Source organism: Dunckerocampus dactyliophorus, chromosome 1 (assembly GCF_027744805.1).
Source record: "Dunckerocampus dactyliophorus isolate RoL2022-P2 chromosome 1, RoL_Ddac_1.1, whole genome shotgun sequence".
NCBI classification, from domain to species: Eukaryota; Metazoa; Chordata; class Actinopteri; order Syngnathiformes; family Syngnathidae; genus Dunckerocampus; species Dunckerocampus dactyliophorus.
Genome location: NC_072819.1, coordinates 36,855,667 through 36,878,604, shown reverse-complemented (window position 1 = coordinate 36,878,604; position 22,938 = coordinate 36,855,667). Strand labels below are relative to the sequence as shown.

Genomic DNA, 22,938 nt, shown 5'->3' with positions numbered 1-22,938 from the left:
TATATTTAGCAAACATCAACTGTTTGTATTGTTTTTTGAATTCGCTCTTCTTGGTACATTGTTTGACTTCCTTGCTGAATCCGTTCCATAATTTAATTCCACATACTGAAATGCTGTGGGTTTTTTAAGCGTAGTTCTCGCATATAAATGTTTTAAGTTTAATTTTCCTCTAAGATCATATTTGTCCTCTCTCATAGAGAAATACTGTATGGCGTATTTGGATAACAAGTTATTGTTAACTTTATGCATTATTTTAGCAGTTTGAAAATTCACTAAATCAGCAAATTTTAATATCTGTGATTTTAAAAATAAAGGGTTTATATGTTCTCTATACGCAGTATTATGAATTATCATCACCGATCTTTTTTGGTATCTTTTCGGATACTGTACTTTGTTTTTATCAACAGTCAAATTTACTAAGTGCAAAAGCAACAGACAGATGACAAGATAAGATAAGGTAATTTGTATTTTTTGATATACTATCTTTTATGTTCAGCTGCATTTGAGTCTCATATCTTTTTTATTCTGTGAAGATCTTCTTTCAGATAAATACAGGATTATTCTCAAAAGCCCTTTCAGATGTACTTGTGAGAAAGTAGTACTACATAACCATGACATCTACAACAAATGAAGACAATCTGACGAACAAAATCCTTTGAGAGCATGCTTTTTAAGAGCCAAAACTTAAGAGCCAAGTTAAATTATCCGCGTGTGGTGATATGTGGCGGCTACAAGCAAAACGGAAGGACATATTATTCAAATGTATATGTACTGTATGCTTTAGTTTGACTTAAAAAAAAAAAAAGAAATGAAAAATCATGATGAATGAAATGAATGAGAAATATATCACATACAACTGAAGTAGGGCCGCACGGTGGTCTAGTGGTTAGCACGTTGGCCAACACAGTAACAGCTTGGAGATCGGGAAGACTTGGGTTCGATTCTCCCCTGGGCATTTCTGTGTGGAGTTTGCATGTTCTCCCCGTGTGTGCGTGGGTTTTCTCCGGGTACTCCGGCTTCCTCCCACATTCCAAAAACATGCATGTTAGGTTAATTGGTGACTCTAAATTGTCCATAGGTATGACTGTGAGTGTGAATGGTTGTTTGTCTGTGTGTGCCCTGCGATTAGCTGGCGACCAGTCCAGGGTGTGCCCCGCCTGTCGCCCGAAGTCAGCTGGGATAGGCTCTAGCATGCCCCCGCGACCCTAATGAGGAAGAAGCGGTATAGGAAATGGATGGATGGACAACTGAAGTATTAAAACAACCCTAGGGCTGGCTTCAGTATGTAGTCAGACTGATTGCTGGATGTCCTTAACTCAGTGTTGATAGATAGATTGGTGACCAGTCCAGGGTCCACCACATGAAAGTTACTTGAAGTAAGAAGACACTGATTCAAAGACTCAGGTTTCATCACATGTAATCACTTGCTACTAAAGTTCAGACAGAATGTTTTGTTGATTCTGTGTTTTACAGTTGTGTGTACCAATGTTAAAAATGTTAAATTGGAAACAGCATCTGCAACACAGCTCAGCTTCACATTACACCTTCGTCATTTAACTTAAAGGTCCCATATTCTACTATTTTTCAACAATTTTAACTAGCCCCACAACAGAGTATTTGGGGTATGTTGGCCAGAAGTGCTTTTGGTACACCCTAGTAGGAAGGAACAGGCCATTTTTTTGTGTCTGTAACTTTATGTTAATGAGCTGTGTTTGCCCCTGCCTGTCTCCGACAGTGCCAAGAAGTGCTACTGCACACTTAATTCACTTTGTAAATATACAATTGTCCCTCGCCAGATAGCAGTTCAAATTTCGCGGCTTCGCTATATGACGTTTTTTCAAAAATATATTAATAAATTATGGCGTAATAAATTACGGCCTATTATTAGTCTAAAACTATGCATATTTCTACACATTTTACATTTTTTGGGCCTAAATTAAGCATTTTCAAGCATAAAAATGGCATTAAAATGGCTAAATGAACTCAAATACACATATAAGGCATTCCGACATGATGACATGATATTATGTAGTATTCCACACTGATCACTAGGTGTCAGTAATGTTACTGTAATGTTTGTTGAGGCATATAAGTGTCAGACTCAATAGGCGAAACAACAGGCTTTTATTGGAGGTTTGAATGATCTCTCAACAGACCCAATAATAATAACATAATATTCATAATAATAACACAGGGTACTGTTGCGGCCGTAATCCACTCCATTTTAGCTTTGGTGCAAACATTACAGACGCATTTTAACAGGCTATGATGCTAGGCCAGCCTATTCGTTGAAGAAAAACTGAATCATAAAACTCCCATGTCTTTAGCTAACTAACGGTTAGCTCTGAGAACTCCAGGCTCTTTTAAGATCTGTAGCGAAACCAGATTTTTTACAAACCTGTCCTCTGTGAAGCCAGGGGCGGGTGAGAGATGGTGTCATGTCCATGAGGAAGGAAGGGTTTCCTTCATAACCTTATGAAACCCAAAGAACATTAAAATCAACCATTTGAGTGCCTCTTCTGTCAAAAGTGGAGCCAACAAGTGAGGAGGATGATAGATTTTTCTCACTTTTGATGCTCATAAACAGGCACAAGGGACACATATGGGAGTGAGACAAAAAAAAAAAAATTGAGTGAACAATTTATTGCAAACAACCATTAAACTGAAATATGCTGTTCATCAGCTGGCCAAAGTTTAAGACCACAGCTCAAAAGAATTACAGAAACCCCTGTAAAATAGAAATAAAATTTCCAAAAAAGGACTCAGTACTGATTAGCTGTGCAATTCTTGTTAATCACCTCAAGATAATGGCTTCAAGGAGGACATCATTTTCTGGAATTGATGTCCTTTTTTATAAACGTCCCTTATCCATTCATCCCCAAATGTTCTCTATTGGATTTAGATCAGGGGCAGACACAGAATGGTCCAAAAGAGTAACGTTCCCGGGTATTCCTCTAGAAGAAGTCCTTTGTCAGGCAGGCACTGTGAACTGCAGCGTTGTCCTGTTGAAAAACCCAGCCATTACCACACAGACTAGAGCCTTTAGTCTTGAGGGAAGCCCCCTGCAACATCTCCACAGTCATCTGCCGTTTGACGCCCTGGCACAACCTGAAGCTCCATTTTTCCAATGAAGGAAAAGAACCCCACGTCATGATGGCGCCCACTCCACTGTGTGGAAAACATCTCACGTGGGATATCCTTGTCATGCCGGTAACATTGGAAGCCATCAGTGCCGTCAAGGTTCCTTTCTTCTCATCAGAAAATAAAACTTTCTTCCACCTTTCAATGTTGTATGTTTGGTGCTCCTGTGCAAATTCCAAATGGGCAATTTTGTGGCATGGCTTTTAATACTTTTTTTTGTTTAAAAACCCTTCTTTCCAGGATGCGCCAGACCTACGCTATGCTAACATTGGCTATGTAAATTGGTTGGTCTATAATATTGTGAACTCTTACAGGCAAGTGTTTAACAAATGTACATTTTCAATCTGCCTCTTTAAAAGTCAAGGCAACTTTCTTCTAGGCATCCCGTTCATGTCTTTAAAGATGGACATTCGTCAGGTCTGGCACACTTGCCCCGAGGAATTCCTTTTTTGTCCCATTAACTAGCAGCCTTTGTCTCATGCAGTTGTTTTGAGGTTTTGTCATTTGCAGTGTTTTTGTTCTGCATGTGTTTATGGTGTTGGATCAAATCTGGGTTTGGAGCGTTTGGACGTTGCTGTGGGTTTGCCCCTATGCACCAGCACGTTTAACTGAAAATATGATTTAAAAAAAGATTTGATTTGTCTTTAAAAAACATTTTCTCCCAAAAAAGAGGGGTCGTCTGACATTCAATATATTTTCAGTCAAACATACCAAATGGATTATGCTGTTTATTCACGAGAGATGGTCTCTATTCTGTTCATCGATAGCACTTATTATTATGGATTGTCTGTGGCTATTTGCAAAGAGGGGTAAAGAGAGAGTTAAAGCGTGCAGCACTTTCACCTGGATGTAAGCTACCTCCACAGAGGGAGGAGTCCCGCCTGCTCACTGGCCTCCCTCAACCCGCAGACCTGGCCGTGAGGAGGAAGGAGGCAGTCAGGGAGGGGTAGGCAGCGACCTCATCACGATACGGAGCAGTGAACCATCTATATATGAACCCAACCAGACAGACGTCACCGAGCTCAGTCGCCATTGTAATTGCAAAGGATCCATTTTTTTCCCCGGTGGTGAGGGGAAAGCAAATATTTGATGGCAAATTGGAAACCTCAGCGGCGCTGTGTGGCTCCAGAAGGAGGTAGCAAAACGTTAGCACGCTAACAAGGTCAGTATACATGTCTGCTTCACTCGCTCCTTTTGATGTAACAAAATCGGAAAAGCTGCGATTGTAGTTTTTGGGACTTGGGCTCATAGTTATTTTTAATATAGGCTTATCTTTTCTATCAGAAAAGGTAAAACAGAAATTATTCATCGTCTCGCTCGCTCTCTTGGCATTAGCTTGAGTGTTAGCAACACTGGCGAGGCAACGACCGCATAGTTCACTCGCTCGACTCGTTCGTCTTTGAAAGCAAAGATAGTGCGGACATATTTAATATCCTCTCAGTGACCATATATATGAATATAGGCGGATTTGTGTTAAGAGAGCGGGACAGATGTGTGGTCTAGTGCCTCAGAAGCGGCTGCCTTCTCTCCTCCGCCCAGAATAAAACAGGTGCATGTCTGCTAGCATTGGGAATCTGCGGGACGCGCAGCCCGGAGCTGCGCTCGTGCTGACATTGTACTCATTTTCCTCATGTTTGTCCCAGTAAAAGAAAAACGCTCTCCGGTGTGATTTGCAAAACATTTAAGTGATTATTGAACGGTTCATGGTTTTATCATTTACAAAGGCCCTGCACACAGAGACTAGTTGGACCGACACGGGCCCAAAACTAGCCATTCGCTCACTGTTTAGCTAGCTAGATTGAAAAGATTGTAACCAGACTGTAGAATTGTTTTAAAAAAGCTGCTAATTACATAATTATTTTGACTACTGTATCGCATCGTTGTAATAATGTAATACTAAAACAGCATTTGTTGTTCCCAACCAATGGTTATTTATGAGTGGCGTTATTGCTTTAGGGGGTTTAGACTATTTACTGTTCCATAGCATGAGTGTCCCATTGTGTCATAATTAATAGAACGTATTTATTGTCAGGTTTCTATCGTGAGCAAAGTTCACCATTTGAGTTTGCACCACTCTTAGCTGCTGGAGCTGCAAGCTAGTTAACAAGACGGATCATAATCACAGCCAGTTTTCAGATTAAAGCTAAAGGGATTTTGAGATTGTCCAGGCTTTTGCCAGGCTACAGAAAGCAGTTATGCTGTAATATCAGAGGGAAAAAAAAGGTTTTCGTCAACTTCTAGAACTGGTGGTTTAGTAGCACAAAGGCAGTTTTTTTTTCACCACATGTTCGATTACTTTGTTGAAGAGTGTGGACATGCAAGCTTGACTTGTGGATGTTTGTTATTCAGCTCAGGCTCTGTAGAGAGGCTGCTGCTTGTGCTACGTCAATTCAATTGGCCCTGAGTGCCACTGTGCTTCAGAGATCTAATTATTTTTGATAGTTTTTTTAATTTTAACTACCTTTGGACGACAAACGGCAAGAATGCTGCTGTGGTGAACTGATTTGCTTCACCCCCACCTCCACTTGGAAAGGCCTCAGTGAAATCACCTACGAGCAAATCTGTCACCTTACAGTGTTTGTCATACATTCAATGGGCCTGTTGTTTAAAATGAGTGTTTAATAAGCATACAATGAAGTCTACATATTCTTATGATCTTTAGTTTTCCTTTGAGGCCATTCAGGCTACACTGCTTGCATGGTTTAATGGCTTCATAACAGAGGTCTAGAGCTGTTGTAGACATTGTCATGATAATGAGGCATGATGATTAAAAAAAAATGTGATTAGGCAGTGTTAATAATAAGCTCAGGTTTACAGTTATAATATGATCAAATGTCAAAAGACTGCTGTGCTTAACGTATCCAGTTAGGTTAAAACCTAGGCTGTGTTCACACTACAGGGTATGATGCACAATTCATATTTTTTGGTTTAAATCCGATTTTTAAAAATGTGGTCGTTCACATTACCAAACAAATGTGACTTGTTAATGTGAACGCAACGTGTCTGGAAAGTGACTTGCATGCGCAAAAGCACGACATCGCTCACATTTCCGTGTGTTGACGGAAGTAAAGATTGCGATACCATTGATTTCATTTAGGATCCGATACAGGGTAAAAATTTAGGCTGGTATCCCCAATACCGATCCAATACTATGTGCAAATTCCCCTAATGTGTCTGGTAAATTTTTAAGAGTAGTGTACAGTATTTCGAATCATAACATAAAGAATACAAGACATCATAGTATTTAAACCCTGAAGCGTAGTGGGGTGATTTACGATACAGCCAAGCTAATATACAACATCAGGACACAATCATATAGCTGATGTGTCAAAAGTATCGCTATTTTGATTTCAGAATCGACTTTCGAACATGAAGGAGCTGGTATCGAAGCATCGATATTTCAGTATCGATCCGCACATTGCAAGCGTGCTGTCCTTAACGTGTTTGTGGCAATTTCAAGGATTTTGTGCAACGGGTGTCAATATTTTCTCAACCAAATGAGATTGTAGGAGATTAAGAAGAAAGAGGGCAAGAATTTTGACTATGGCAGTTTATAGACAACTTGCTGCCGCGCCTGTTCCAAGGTGCGTGTGGGGGGCAGGAGTGGTGAGACATTGACGAGAGCTGCTTCACAAACAACACCTTTTTAAAATTTTTGGATGAGAAGAACAACTTTTGCCGACATCGGTGAGTACCTTTATCCAGGTAAATTTGTAAATATGCTTTGTAAATTAAGTGCAATTTAAATGTTGGCCGTCCTATCAGCAACTTTGCCATTAAATGACCAATTTTGCAATGTTCTCAGTTCATGTTCTGCTAGTTGTTGAAAAAAGGTAAACAAGTTAATAAATAAGTCGTAAAACAATTAGCTATTTGTCATAAAAAATAAAAATTGCAGACACAGCAGTGTCTGCCCTCCCACGCAGCCCACCACCACAGCTTTAAAAAATCCTAGGGGAAACCCAAACCTTGAATAGAAATGATTTGCAGTAAATGAAACTTCAAAATAATGTTTCTTTTGTGACTAAACTTGTCACCCGTCACAGAGATTTGTTGGTGACATATACTGTACGTCCAGTCATGACAGAAACGGTGGCTAGATAAAGCAATATTGGAATTAATACTGAATTTCTTTAAGAGTGCAGTGCAGCAATAACTACTTCGTGGTATGCTGAACTCATTACCATTAGTACTGGTGGGATTTCTCAGTATAACATATTGTGAAAATTGCACTTGTGAGCTCCACATATTAGTCCTGTTTCATTTACATGGTTCAGTATTATCAGAGGAATATTATGTTGGTATAAACACTATAAATTATTATGTTCTGTCTCCAGGCCAATAAGACGTGTTTTCAACTCCATATTTTTTCCTTTCATTTACATATTGTGCCATTGAATATAAAGTTAGAAACCTGCAAATGAACGTTCCAAAATAGTGACGTGATAATGTGTGAATTATGGTCGCTATTGCTCTCTGTGAATTAACAACATGATCTAGAATCTAGGCCACATTGTGGAGAGCTTACTTTGATGCTCAGATGCTGGTTGGTTGCTGAGTGTGGTAATAGCCTGAGGTGAGGTGTAGTGCTAATTCTGAGTAAAACTAAGCCTATGGGCAAAACCTATTTTAATGCTGGTATATTTAACATTAAAGAAATAAAGGCATACACAGGATTTCCCCTAAGGTTTTATGAAGCTGTGGTGGTGGGCTGCACGGGAGGGCGGACTGCCGCCGCTGTGTTGTGCCACTGCTGCATCAGCAGTTATTTTGTATTATGACAAATAACAATTTTTATGACTTATTTGGTAATAAACCTATTTAAATTACGTTTTTCAACAACCGACAGAATATGAACCAAGAACATTGAAAAACTGTTAATTTAATGGTTAAGTTGGTGAGAGCACTTAAACTGAGAGTCTAAAATGCTGAGCCTCTTTTTGTTACCTGACCTATTTAGTCAAATAGTATTATGTGACTGGTACAAAAGTACTAAATGTTGGACTATTTGACACAAACCTAAATTTTGTTTGTTTTAGAGTAACACAAATATATGGGAAATACATTTTTCAATAATATATATTTTTAGTTCAAAATAACACAATTCCAAAATAAAAGTATTGAATTATGTTGTTATAGAAACGTCTCCTGTATAAATTCAGAGTGCAGCACTATTAAAACTACTTTGACAAAAAAAAGGAGGTGAGCTATTTGTGTTTTATGTGACTGCCAACATTTAAATTGTACTTTGTTTACAAAACACATCTCCACACAGTGTGCTCATGTGTCATTAAATACAGGCGTCGTGTTTGAATAGAACACTTAATACAAAAATACTAAGAGGAGAAGCTAATATTCTTTGAACTACTCAACATCAGCTGGTGAGCTACTGCTAGCATATGAGCTACCTGTTGGAGACCCCTGTGATAGCATCACTATCGTAAAGCTGGACACACTACGTGTTTGTGTTTATGTTGAACAATTTAGACACACAACTAGTGTTTTCAAGACAAGCCATAAGCATAATAATGAAAACAAGAGAGCAATATTGTTAAGTGACATTTAAAAAAAAAGTAAGTTAGCATGAATGTGATTGCCACTTGTAGCTCGCCCGTGAGACAAAAACAAGCTAGCTCGCTACCAACAGGGAGGCAAAATGTGCAAAAAAGGATGCCACAAAGTCGAATGAGATTGAAACGTGAGCGATCACACATGCTGGCTTTGCCTGTGACAAGCTGTCATCAATTGACTACACATTTTATGGGCTATTTTTCAATAGATAACAAGGAACACAGTGAACGTCAACACAATACGTGTACATTTATTTTGTCACACATACGCGAGTGGCAACACCACAGACGGGCAATTCCGGTGTATAGTGAAGCAGATTTATATTTTAAATTGTTTTCAAACTAATTGTATTCAATATATGCATAAATAATAATCTATATAACATATACAGTATATCCGTCCATACATTATATTACTTAATATTTTTTAAGTAAAAAAAAAAAAAAAAAGAAAAGATTTTTAAGGTGTGGCGACTTTTATTTTGTAGCGGCGGGCGGCCACAAACAATTACATTTAGCGGAAACGCTGCATACGTGAATCCAGCGAGATGTTTTGGAATCATCAGCTTGAATAACCCGGTTGCGCATGGCCAGGTAAACACCATTAACCCTTTTGAATAACCGAAATATGCTCATATTTCGTTTTTTAAAAACCTGAATATTACCCCTGGGTTACTCCTTATTTAACCCGAAAATCAGGTCACAGAAAAGTAGCTTTCATGTCTCCCATTCCCCACCCCCAAATAAACGTCCTCCTTTTGCAACATTATGAACAAAAATAAGGGTCTCAGAAAAGTAGCTTACACAAACAATCTTATATTTTCCTATTCATTTTGTATTCATTGCCCGATTAAATTTTATAGGATAAAAGTGTTTCATCTTAGTTTTACTATATTTACTGTACAGGGTGTACCCCGCCTGTCGCCCGAAGGCACCTGGGATAGGCTGCAGCATGCCCCCGCGGCCCTAATGAGGAGAAGCGGCATAGAAAATGGATGGATGGATGGATGGATGGATGTGTTTGAAAATGACAGTACTGCTTGAATACCTGTAACTCCCACCTATAGCCTAGTTCAGAGGAATTGCGGAGAGACATGCAAGAGACATTGTAAAGATGCGAACAAATTATATTGTGGAGTGTTGTACGTGTTAGCATGATTTCACTTTTAATTTAATTTGGAGCTGTGCATACATAACATATGGTATGTAAAATATATGTGATCGTGTCCTGACAGTTGCAGATGGTGATTGAATGTGACATTCATTTGTAGGCTGTTATTACTATATTAAAAAAAAAATCATTTCCCATCCCTAGATATTGGTTATTGCTCGAGCAAAGTGTCTTTTCTTTTATGTTTTTTTTTTTGTTTTGTTTTTGGGGATTAGGTTTGAATTAGGGCTGTCCCGATCTGATCTTCACTCTACAAGTATTGTCATAAGTCTAGATGAGCCTAGGAAAGCAGAAGACAACGGACTTATACACATGCGTTCTTTTTTCGTCTTCTATGGTTTTGTGTGTCACGTGGTTCTGTCTGCGTGTCTGTTCATCGTTTTCACTCGGTGATCGGTTCCCGTCTGGATGCAACTATTTAGTAAACGCTAATTTTTTTTTCAACCCGCCAAAAAAAAATCTCAGGAGCGTAGCTGTGTGGACACGACCTCACTTTCATTTGGGCAAGATATATTCAGCAGCATCATTTTTCACCTCTGATTGCACAGTGCCAACAATCAGTAAACGAGGTGTCAAATTGCAATGTAATACATTCTTTCTGATGTAGAGCAAACTATAATCATGCAATGACTTTCTAGTGAACACTGCCTACATTAAAAAAAAAAAAAAAAAATACATTTCGTCAATTATAAGTAGCCCTGCCTCTTAAAACATATGCATCCTCTCAAACCTTAATTTCTGTATGTGTTGTTCTTGACCAGCTGTTTGCTTTGAACGAGACTGTGAAGCTTTTGAGTGATTATGTGATCAGCTGCAACAATTTTGCTCCAATGTTCAGTCTTATGCACATTGTTGCATTTTCTTTTTGTATCAAGCAAAATGTATTATTTTAAGGCTCAGAACACATCAAAAGTTCTGAATTAACTTCATTCAGACATCATGTGTTTCCCCTTCCCCAACAACCTCCCCCTTGTGCCAAGTCATAGCAGCTCTTGACAGCCTGCTCAAGGTCTGACAGGTAAATAACTTATTGAAGACAGATTTTAGACACAACAAAGCATAGTTTTATATAATTGAATTTATACATTCAGAAGACAAATATTACACACTAGTTTTATACAGTTGAATGTATTCAAATGAGCTGTATGGAAATTTTAGTTTCAAAGACCGCAACGTTGCATTATTTGGGTGAGGAGAAAATCTGGCAAAAGGTGTTGTGTACCACTGGATATTAATGCTTTTTTTATGATACAGTCATACTCTTAAATAGGGCTGGGCGATATGTCGATATTATTAATATCGATATTCACTTTAAGCACGATATTAAAAACAACCGTATTGTTCCTATCGATATAGACTGGATTTGTGCTGTACCTCCCTCATCTCTCGGCACTGTTTGTGAACTTCTGCCAAAGCCCGGCGGCTCAGTTGTCGACGAAAATGGAGGATGCAACATCGTCTGCGGTAGTATAATTAGTCAGCAACAAATAGTAAAAAAATATATACAGTGTATCACCTTAAAAAGCACAAACTCCAATACAACGAATGTGTGAAGCTGCACACAGTTGCACAACTCCTGCCACAACACAAAGCTCACTGCTTCTTTTTCCTGTTGCGTTCCTCATGAAAGGAAAAGCAAAGTGGTGTGCTATTATAAAGAGGTGTCCTATCACATTGCTAAAGATATGGTCCCTGTTGCAACAGTGGCGGGAAAAAAACTGATGTAAAAACCTGCTGAAAACAACGGACTCGTGGTGTCCAGGGAGCTTCACATTCACAATTATTTAGCACGACAAGCTTTACCACAAATGTACAAAGAAGTCAGACAGACAGTTGCTAAGCCTGATGCAGTTGACAGGTTGGTGTTCCTGACAAAAAAATAAGGTCTTCTAAAAATGTTTACGTAAAAAAATACTACTGTTGAATTTAAAGTAATTTTGAGTTGCTGACATTTTAAAATGTCCTCATAAACGGGGCACTCCTTCATATTTTGTTGTGTTGCGTTTTGTTATTAGCTGAGGATTTGAGCATAGCTAAAGGTTTGTGATTAAGATATTTTACTTTTTCTATATTTATTTCAAAAAGAGAATGGCCTACATTATTTATTTATTTATACATTATTATTATTTATATATTATTTTAATAAAACTACTTGACACACATATTTGGCTTTGATTTTGTCTAAACTCACTTTGCAGAAAAATATCTGGATATATATCGATATTCAACATAAGTACTGTATATATGGACATGAGTTTTGGTCCATATCGCCCTACTCTTACATTTGCTTTGATGGTTTGTGTTTACACTTACGTTATATTTATCTTCTCTTGTAGTTCCCTGCCACGGCTGTCTAACTGGCTGCCATTGACCTCTCTTGATGGATCCCAGAGGACAACAAAGGAAAAACACAATCTGTGAGCACAGCCAATAACGAGGGAACCCGATCTAAAGCATATCATCTCACTGACTTCAGTGCATGTGGCCCATTACATCGTTCACAGACATCTGCTAGGCAGCTCAAGGGCCTACTGCTATGCACTATAAACTGGGAGACGTGAGAGGTGGGGATGCTGGGAGGTGCAGGTTTCTTTCCAGTAGGACTGTCTCCCTGATAATAGGACTTCTGATAGCTATGGCTCAGAGTGCTGCACTGGAACAGCAAGACACACAGGTGGAGATGTTCACGATGCAATTGGAGGCTTCCATGCAGTCGTCTGTGCTCTCCGAGCTCCAGTCTGCTGCTTTGGCCACGCCGGAATCATCTGTGAAGAATGGGGGAGTACAGAATGGCATCCCTGACTCTTCAGCTATTGTGGGCCAGGTGTTTCAGATGAGGATTCCACTGGTATCTGACAGTGCAAGCTGTAATCTCCATGTAAGTGTTTAATGGATACTGGAGTGAAATAGGTGATGACTGCAACTTGTTCCCATTCAAGTTTTTGCTACAAGGCAAAATAATGTCAACCCAAGTTGTTATTAATATTAAACATAAACTGTAAATTCTGGTGTATAAGCTGTTACATTTTTCTCAAACTTTGAACCCTGTGGCGCGGCTAAATTCTAATCTCATGACATCTCCTTTACTTCAGAACTACTACTAATTGTTTAAATACTACGCTCACGAGTCAGTGAGGAAACGGTAGCTCTTCTTTTGGCAGGAGCCAACCAAAAGCTATCAGTGCATTCACAACAAGCTTGTCAACAAATTGGAAATCACAGGACGTCATTATACTGTATATACCAGTATAACAACATAACAGTCTGACTCACGGTGTCATATTTCAAAGAAAAATGTACTAACACTAAGTTGATCATTTTGCCTGACCCTGTATGATTACTAGGTATACATTTTGAGTGTTAAGTTGCCGTGTGATGAGTTTAGATGTTGTTTGTATTATGAAACGGTGAGTCAGACTGCTATATTGAGTAATGACCTCCAGCAATTTCCAATGGGTTGACAAGCTTGTTGAGTTTTTTCATACGTCATGATTGGTTCCTGTCAAAGAGCTGACTGGTCCTTACGGACTCGTGTGTGCTACAATATGTAATTTTATGATGTGGACATACAGTATACGGCTTATACACCGGTGCGGCTGATATATGAACAAATCTGTTTTTTCCTCATATTTTTGTGGGTGCGGCTTATACACCTGAATTTGCCGTAGTAATAGTCTAAATGAAGAACAATCATGATCTCATAGTTACTCTGGCTAGGGGCACTTGCATCATTTGATAAATACAATAATGTGTGTCTGGCAAAAGGGTGACATTTTTTCCTGCCCTTTCAATTGTATTGATATGCTTTTTTCCACCGTTTTTTCATATATAGGGTACTGTGTTTCAGCAAATAGTTGGGGTTGAACAGTACGGCATCCACATGGTTTGATATGTACAACCAAGTAACAAAATGAAAAACGTTAAACTTTAGTGTTTAAACGCTTTAGTGTCATGATTTTTGAATTGAAGCATGAAAATTGCAGTCTACTTTCAGGTAATTAACCAAGAAATAAAAATCTCCAAAAATACAAATATTGAAACAGCAGACACAAAATTTGAAGGATGTGGGGGGCCCACTTGATGTGTGTATATCGAAGATGCCAAAACTAACCCAATGTGGGTCAGTAGATTGTACTATAAGCTATTTAAGCTTTGTGTTGTGACAGTAGTGTAATATGTAATAATATATCTCAGTAACAAGTTTAATTTTTTAGAATAAGCCACGGGTCAATAAAGAACCAGCTGCTTGCCAAAAATAGCCCTTGGCCCGCACTTTGGAGACTTCTGGTTTGCGGGTTTTCTTTTTAGGAACGTGGAAATGCAATAGTAAGAGTTTGAACGGAGTGATGATTATTCTACTTTTAGTATAGTTCCTCACTTGAAGTGCAGCATTTAATAGTGTGTACAACTGTTCTCATCTCTACAGAACATAGGGCTTTGAATCTCACGATACGACACATTTTCCGATACGTGGTTTACGATAACTATAATATCTCAATACGGCTGAAGGTTGAAACGATAATGAAAAAATACGTTTTATAGTTTATATTTTGCAACATAGTTTAAGCAGAGTACAAACAGCTGTAGTGCCAAAAACATGACACTGTTTGGTGTTACATAACTGTAAACAGAATCAAATCTATTAAGTAGAAACATAAAAATAGATATTTAGGATTTGAATAAGAAAAATCAACATGTCTTTTAAACAGATGGGCTTAAACATTTATTATAAAATGTGATTTAAAAACTTAAGCAAAAGTAAAATATTATGATAGCTTAGGTAAATGGACTCTTATCGCACTTTTCAACCTTTAAGGTACTCAAACACTTAAACCACATTTACCTACTGATGACGCAGCAACTTGGGGTTCAAAATCTTGCTCATGGATACTTAGACATGATCATGGGAGGACAGACGAGCAAACCTGCAACCTTCAGGTTGGAAGACGACTACTCTACCACCTGAGCCTTTTTTCCTATGTGAGCTACTTGTCCAAAAGAGTAATGTTCTCCTCAGCTGTTATCTAGAGGGGCATTCTTATTTCCTTATGACTCATGTGCGTGTTTGTTGTGCCTGCTGTGTCGTATTTTCGTGAGACACTTCTTACACCCTGCCTAGTTTTTAGCCAGCTTTGTCTCATTTGTCCCATTAATACTATAAAAGCCAAAGTGAGTCCACACTTCTGATTTTACTCTGATGGCACAACTTTCTGGTTAAATTTGCTGCCTGCATCCTTCATTGCACCGTTGAGTTTTGTTCTTCTGTGACTTGTGCAGCGGAAGTTCTGCTCAACTTTCTGCTCTCTGGCGAGGAACACTTCCTGGATGGCATGTAAAATGGTGACTCAACTTACAAAGGAACGGTGAAAGACCTTTCTAGCGGCTATTTTAAAAAAATAAAAAAATGGTTACATGGCGAGAGTGTATCAATAATCAATTCTAAGGTAAACATTGCGATATGTAATCATAGCCCTAACTGAACATATTTGTCTGTCTACATATTTCACTTGGAGGTGAAGTGTTGAGAAACCGATTCACCCCACCTTAAGTTCAGGGTCAGGAGGGCCATGGTAGCTGAGGAGTTGTTCTACTAAACTGCAGATGGGTACATGCAATTTTTAAGTCATTTATCCATACATTTTTAGTAAAACATTAATTGTATTTTCCAATGTACATAAAGGTAAACTGGAATTTAAAACAAAAAGGGCTATCATGATCATACAACAAATATGTCATGTAGCATAAAAATGGAGGCACACAACAATGTGGCACAATCGCATGTTATGGTCTACTGAAATGCTAACCATTCAAGAAACGCATCTTTAAATACACGGGTGTAACTGAACATTTATTCATAATGGGATATTTTTGGTACAGAAGTGTTATGCTTCACCACACGGTACACACTGAGTGAAAGACAGGAAATGTGCCTTCACTCGTCTACTAGGGAAAGAAAACAGTGCAGCTCAGTCTTTGGCTAACGGGAGTGATGGCTAGCGATAGCGCCAAGGAGAAACCAGAGCCTGGAGACCGTCTTTCGTCTTTTAAGTCTCCTGTTTGGGAACACGTTGCCTTCCTTGTGAATATGTAAACGGACAAAGACAAGTGGATAATACAAAAGCAGTTCAGTAGAAGTCAGGAACGGAGCTACGAGCTGGAACTAATCATGCTGCACTTCAGGCAATAAGGAACTTTAATTTACTAAAAATAAAATAATTGTCTGTCCAAACTGTTACTGGTCACTTGTCTGCATCTTTACACTTAGTTTTTATTATTGTTATTTTATGTAATTTTATTTATTGGAGAATTACCTGCTAGCAGTTTGCGTTTTCTTTAATGTTCCATTTTACAAACCATTAAAGGTGTTTACACAAACACCACCCTGACCAGAAGACTCTGAACATGGAGTTTTGTGTTTTACAGTTTGTTCCCTGTACCGAAAATGAACCGAACTGCAAACTTAAAACCAACGAACCATGATTATGTACCATTATACCTCTATGAAATACTACATAAGGCACTAGTATACAACGTGTAAAGTCTCCACACTTTATTTATTAGTGAAAATGCCACCTTTTGAAGTAAAGGTGTAAAATCAAATAATGATTATGAGCAGTGGAATTAGTTAGCGCAAAAGTCAGTTGAGTATTCTAAAGTATGTGTGTGTTTCCTTGTTTTGTTTTTTAGCTTACTGAAATGGGACAGCCAGCATTACCATCATGGCTCTATTGGGACAAAGAAAACTGTATTCTGAGAGGCTTGGCCCTGGAGCAAGATAAAGGTGTGTATCATATCTCAGTGTCTGGACAAGACATGAATGAGAAGACCGGCAGCCAAGAGTTCCCCAGTACGGTCTTCTCTATTGAAATATACCCAGAGGAGCGGGCAGACACTGAACCATCCCTGCTCACTCTACAGTCTAATAGCAGTGGCCTGCAGCCTTTCACTTGTGGCCCTGAGGAACCTGTCACTGTCCTCACTGTCATACTGGATGCTGACTTGACAAAGATGCTTGCTGAACAGAGGGTCAGTTTACTGACCGTTATGAGAAAATTCTCACATGTTCCCGTTGAGCACATGAGGCTTGTCCCTGTTGTCAACAACCGCTTATTTGACATGTCTGCTTTCATGGCCGGACCAGGGAATGCCAAGAAAGTGGTGGAGAATGGAGTTCTGCTGTCATGGAAACTTGGATGTGCCCTTGACCAGGGCAATATCCCTGACATCAGCATTGTTCAGTCCTCTGCAAAGGATGGGACCATGTCAGCCAAACTTGCATATCCAGTGGTTGGCTGGCATATTGTGAACAAAAAGCCCCATGCAGTGAAACGTGTCAAACGACAGTTGTACAACACTCCTACTCCAGTGCCCTCCCTGCTTCCGCCAACTAGTTACCCAGAGCCACCTCTACGTGTTGTTCCAACCCCAACTTCACCCTCAATTGCCCCAGCAACTGATCACTCTGCACCTCCTGTACGTGGCCCTTTACCTCTTCCTGTTAAGCCCACAATGAGGATAAGAGATCAGATTGCCCATACACCTGTTTTAGGTCCCCCTCAACCCACCAAGGTATTGGGATCCACCAGCACCATGCTCATCCAGCCTACAATGACCAGACCTACATTTGTGGAAGCCACTGCTTTACCAACACTACCAAGCACCACCAAAAAACCCAAACCTTCAAGCACAAGAAAGCCCAAGAAACCCAAGACGTCAACACCAGCTCCCCGAGAGCCCAAATCTACCACAGCAAAACCGCCTAAACGCACCACTCCTCTCTCCTTGGCTCCAGACTTGAATCAGATGCCAGAGATCCGCAACCCAATTGATCAGGTAAATGCATGGGTTGGCACATACTTTGAGCTCAAGATTCCTCCCGATACATTCTTCGACAAAGAGGATGGCACAACAGACAAGCTGCGTTTGACTTTGAAGCACCCCCCCAAGGAGTCGGTCAGTGAATTGTCTTGGATTCAGTTCAACAGCACCATCCAGCTTTTGTATGGACTTCCTGAGGAGCAACACAAAGGCAAACACGAGTACTTCATGCTTGCCACTGATAAAGGTGGGAAGAGTGTCATGGATGCGTTTGAGGTTCAAGTAAACCATTGGTCTACTAACGATAAACCACCAGTCGTTTTTGCCGCCCGTTTCCATGGTGACCCCACAACCCTAAGCAGTGATGTCCATAAAAAGATTCTTTTGACAAAAAAGTTAGCTTATGCACTGGGTGATCGCAATAGCAGCACAGTGACCCTTCGAAGCATCACTAAGGGCTCCATTGTGGTAGAATGGACCAATAATAGTCTCCAGCAGAATTCTTGTCCAAAGGACCAGATCACGGCTCTCAGCAACAGGATTGCTGATCCACAAGGGACACCAAAACCAGCCTTTGTCAAATCTATGGAGCCTGAATTCAAACCCATTAACATCTCTGTTCGTGGCACCAATAAATGTCAAAGCTACACCTTCATTCCACCAGGTGAAGTTCCGCCAAGCCCCCATCTTCCTACAGCTACACCTTCACCTGGGACAGGTCGTAGAAGCAGTGACGATGTCTATCTGCACACTGTCATCCCTGCTGTTGTGGTAGCAGCACTCTTATTAATTGCAGGCATCATTGCTATGGTCTGCTATCGTAAGAAGCGCAGAGGGAAGATGACCATGGAGGAGCAGGCTACCTTTATCAAAAAAGGAGTTCCCATAATATTTGCAGATGAACTAGATGATTCAAAGTCCCCCCCATCCTCCAGCATCCCTCTTATTCTTCAGGAGGAAAAGCCACCACTCCCTCCCCCAGAATACCCGAACATGGCTGGTCCCCACAGTACTCTGCTAAACCAAGACTTGTTGGAAGAGTATTCTGTGTATCAAGATGATGATCCCAATGCACCTCCTTACCAGCCCCCACCACCTTTTACTGTCCCCATTGAAGGAAAAGGCTCTCGTCCCAAGAACATGACCTCCTACAGGTCACCACCCCCCTATGTTCCTCCCTAACACACACACTGAAGCTTTCAGCTTGGAATTCAGGTGCACTGTAGGGATGCTTGTCAAACTACTGACTACAGACGTAACTTTTCTTGAATTTCAATGCAGGCGACCATACGTATATTTTGACCATCATGGATAAGATAATTCAACGTTCTACTGGAACAGGCAAAATAGATGGAGAACAGTTTGTAATTCCATTACTTTTCCTTCTCTTTTTTGTTCTTCAGGTCTGCTTTTGACTTTCAAATGCTTTGTCTGTTTTGCCCAGAAGAAGAGTCAATTTTATCTTCAATGATGTACTATTTCTATTGTATAGAACATAATAGAGCAGGAGAGACTGAAGCCCACCGGGCCTTTTAGCAGATGTTACCATGACAACAGACTTGAGGCTCTCCCTTGCCGTGGTATTATTTGAGAGCTGTATCACTCTTATCTGTCCTTCAGCTTGGTTTACTAAGATGTTGCACCTGTTAATTCTAGAGGGCAATTTAACACCATAAGCCAAACTGAAAGCATAGAACATTTTATTAAAGGGTAATGATTTCATTCTATTTTCTGTCCTATACCAGTTTTTTGTTTTGTTTTGTTTTTTTAACAGTCACACACTTCACATTTAGAAGTAATTGTTCAACCACGTCTCGCACACAATTGACCATATAATTCCAATTAGAAGCGTTTCAAATTGCATTGTTGAACTTTTAACATAATGGAGATTCCTCACAAGGGAGATTTTAATTGATGTGACCTGTTGTTGAAGTAGACTAATTTAGTTAGAAACAATTAAAATATATATTTTTTATTTTTGTGCCACTGAACTTGCCGTCAGAGATGTTTTGTGTTGTTGCTATAGTGACTGGTCAGAGAAGCTGCTATGTCAAGTGAAGGGGCCAGTGGAATGCTGTTTCATCAAAGAGTGACAGTTGAACATATATCACTTTAAAAATAAAAAAAAGAAAAATGTCTTTTCTTTGTATTTCCATTACCCAATTAAGTATGTCTTGTGTGTGTGTGTGTGTGTGTGTGTGTGTGTGTGTGTGTGTGTGTATACACTCCTGATCAAAATCTTAAGACCAGTTGAAAAATTGCTAGAATTTGCATTTTGCACATTTGGATGTTAATGAGGTTTTAAGTAGAGCTACAATATGCAAAAACAAGAAGGGGGAGTGAGACAAAAAACACTTTGAAAAGTAATTTATTGAAAACAACAATTAAACTGAAATAGGCTGTTTATCGGCTGATCAAAAGTTTAAGACCATCGCTCAAAAAATGCTCCAAACCAGAACCAAAAATGTTCTCAGTAGGACTCAGTAATGAGTAGCTCCACCTTTCTTGTTAATCACTTCAAAAATTGGTTTGGGCATGCTTGATGCGAGTGTTTCCAGGAGGCTAGTGGGAACATAGTGGGAACCAAGTGGTGAAGATGGCTTCATGAAAGGCATCAACTGTCTGGAACTGATGGCCATTTTTATAAACTTCCCTTGCCATCCATCCCCAAATGTTCTCTATGGGATTTAAATGAGGGGAACATGCAGGATGGTCCAAAAGAGTGATGTTATTCTCCCTGAAGAAGTCCTTGGTCAAGCGAGCATTGTGAACTGCAGCGTTGTCCTGTTGAAAAACCCAGCTGTTAGCACACAGACGAGGGCCCTCAGTCATGAGGGATGCCCGCTGCGACATCTGCATGTAAGCGGCCCCCGTTTGACGACCACCACCTGAAGCTCCAGTGTTCCACTGAATGAAAAAGCATCCCAGACCATGATGGACCCCCTCCACTGTGCCGGGTAGAAAACATCTCAGGTGGGATCTCCTTGTCATGCCAGTAACGTTGGAAGCCATCTGGACCGTCAAGGTTACATTTTTTCTCATCAGAGAAAAAACTTTTTTCCACCTTTCAATGTCCCATGTTCTAAAGGGGCAGTTTTGTGGCGTTGAAGGAGACGAAGTCTTTGAATTCCTTTTTTGTTTTTTAAACCTTTTTCCCGCAGATGCCGTCTGATGGTTATTGCGCTGCAGTCGGCACCAGTAAGGGCCATAATTCGGGTCGAAGACCGCCCTGTGTCTTGATGGCCAGTCGGATCCTCCGGCTTAGCGCACGTGTGTGTTTTTTTTTTTTTTTTAGTCTACCACTTGACTTTTTGTTCCATAATGTTCAGGATCTTTCAAAAAATGTAGAATGACTGATTTACTGCACCCAACCTCAGCAGCAATGGCACGCTGCGAGAGGCCTTGCTTATGCAGCTCGACAATCCGACCACGTTGAAAAAGAGAAAGCTTCTTAGCTTTAGCCATCAGGAGGGCATGACAGTGTGAATGCTTGACAGAAAATGAACATTTTGAGCAGATTTGGCTTTTATAGCCTGTGGTCTTAAACTTTTGATCAGGTGATAACCTATTTCAGTTTTTTTGGTTTGTTTAAATTACAAGTTCCAAATGTTTTTTGTCTCACTTCCACTTCTTGCTTTTGCATATTGTAGCTCTACTTAAAACCTCATTAAGATCCAAATGTGCAAAATGCAAATTTTAGCAATTTTTCAACTGGTCTTAAGATTTTGATCAGGAGTGTATGTATGTATGTATACACACACACACACACACACTCTCTTTCTTTCTATGTTTTAACTTTTTTTGGGGCCAAACCATGTACCTAACTTAAGTGTGATACAGCTGAAAGCATACATTTAAAATAAATTTGGATTTTTTTGGACACGGACAGAAGCTAAACTTGAAACTTTTAAAGAGATATGTATGTTGAGTGTAACCGTTTATCTCAACCTGTGAGTGTTTCAAGTTTGGTTTGTCACATGTCGACCCTCCATGGAGATGAGTTATGGTTTGAAGTGATACTGAGTGAACTGTTGATGAAAATAAAAGTCAGCACAGCATGGAGTCAGCCCGAGCATTCAGTTGCTCTGAGGAGTGGCGGGGGCTGCAGGGCCATCGCTGTTACTCTAGCTGTCGCACATAGGGATGTAAATAATTGTGTGCCTGTGAAATTTAAAAACAAAAAAAAAGAAAATCAATAATGTTAGTGTTTTACCAGTCAACCTAGTTGGGAACGGAAGGGCCACAGTGGGAAATAATTTTATTTTTTGATTGTATGTTTAGATTTACGAGCACTACCATGGTAATGGACTTTTAAGTGTGCAAAGGTACATTAAAAGTTAACCTGCCCACCACAAAGAAATAGCATCATCTGAATATGATTGCAACAAATATGTGAATTATGTACATTTCATACCTGATATCACCATTAGAAAAATGTAAAAAAAAAAAAAAAAATCTAATGTTTTTACTGAGTTTTTGATACAGTCTTAAACTTGTTTTATGAAGGTATATTAATAAAATGTAATACTATTTGTAAAGCCTCAAAATGGTCTACTGTCACTTTTTTGGAAGTTATTGTCATGTACGTTAAAGAGATCATCAGATTCTCCAGACAGGTTCTATACTGCATTCAGTGAAGTCATGTTATACTCGTTACGTTCGTCCCTCATCACGTCTGTTTGAATTTCACAGCTTCATAGGTTTTTCCAAGATATGTTAATAAATCATGCATATTTCAGCAAATGTTATTTTATTTTATTGCCAAAATTAAGCATTTTCAAGTGTAAAAATGGCAAAATGAACTAAAATACAAATAGAAGGCATTAGGAAGGCGCATTCAAGATTCAAAGTGTCATGTGCACAGTAACGAAACACGTTTCCCTGTACTGTCCACTCAGAATACCAGCTTAAAAAAATAGATAAGACAAAAGTAAAATAAATTAAGATAAATATTAAGGCATGAAAATAGTATATACAAATGAAAGAACTGTGTGCTGTGCAAAAAGAGTTAAATTGTGTTTTTTTTCTTCTAATCTTCTAAGTTTGCATTTGTTTGCACTTTTTAACTCCATTTATTCTGAATTATATTCTATTCTCTGCCATTTTTGTACTCTAGTAGTTCTTTGCTTTTACCTTTTAAAGTGTCTTTAGTTTTTGAAAAGCGGTCTATCAAAGAAATTCTATTATTATTATTATTATTATTGTTACTATTCTATGTTGGTCACTAGGTGTCAGTAA

At 39.3% G+C, this 22,938-nt stretch overlaps 1 protein-coding gene across 1 annotated transcript; it reads left to right on the top strand.

Moving 5' to 3' along the window:
• Positions 1-4,037: 4,037 nt before the first annotated feature.
• LOC129189299 (dystroglycan 1-like) lies at positions 4,038-22,615 on the top strand. Its single transcript, XM_054790871.1, has 3 exons — positions 4,038-4,303; positions 12,219-12,760; positions 16,570-22,615. The coding sequence occupies exons 2-3, from the start codon at positions 12,419-12,421 to the stop codon at positions 18,880-18,882; spliced, it is 2,655 nt and encodes an 884-aa protein (XP_054646846.1). The 5' UTR covers positions 4,038-4,303; positions 12,219-12,418; the 3' UTR covers positions 18,883-22,615.
• Positions 22,616-22,938: the final 323 nt, after the last annotated feature.

What these genes read in the sequence shown, in the direction of transcription:
- LOC129189299 (XM_054790871.1), top strand. Translation starts at nt 12,419, where the DNA reads ATGCACTATAAACTGGGAGACGTGAGAGGTGGGGATGCTGGGAGGTGC. An exon ending in GTGCAAGCTGTAATCTCCAT is followed by an intron (nt 12,761 to 16,569) that starts GTAAGTGTTTAA and finishes TTTGTTTTTTAG; the next exon opens with CTTACTGAAATGGGACAGCC.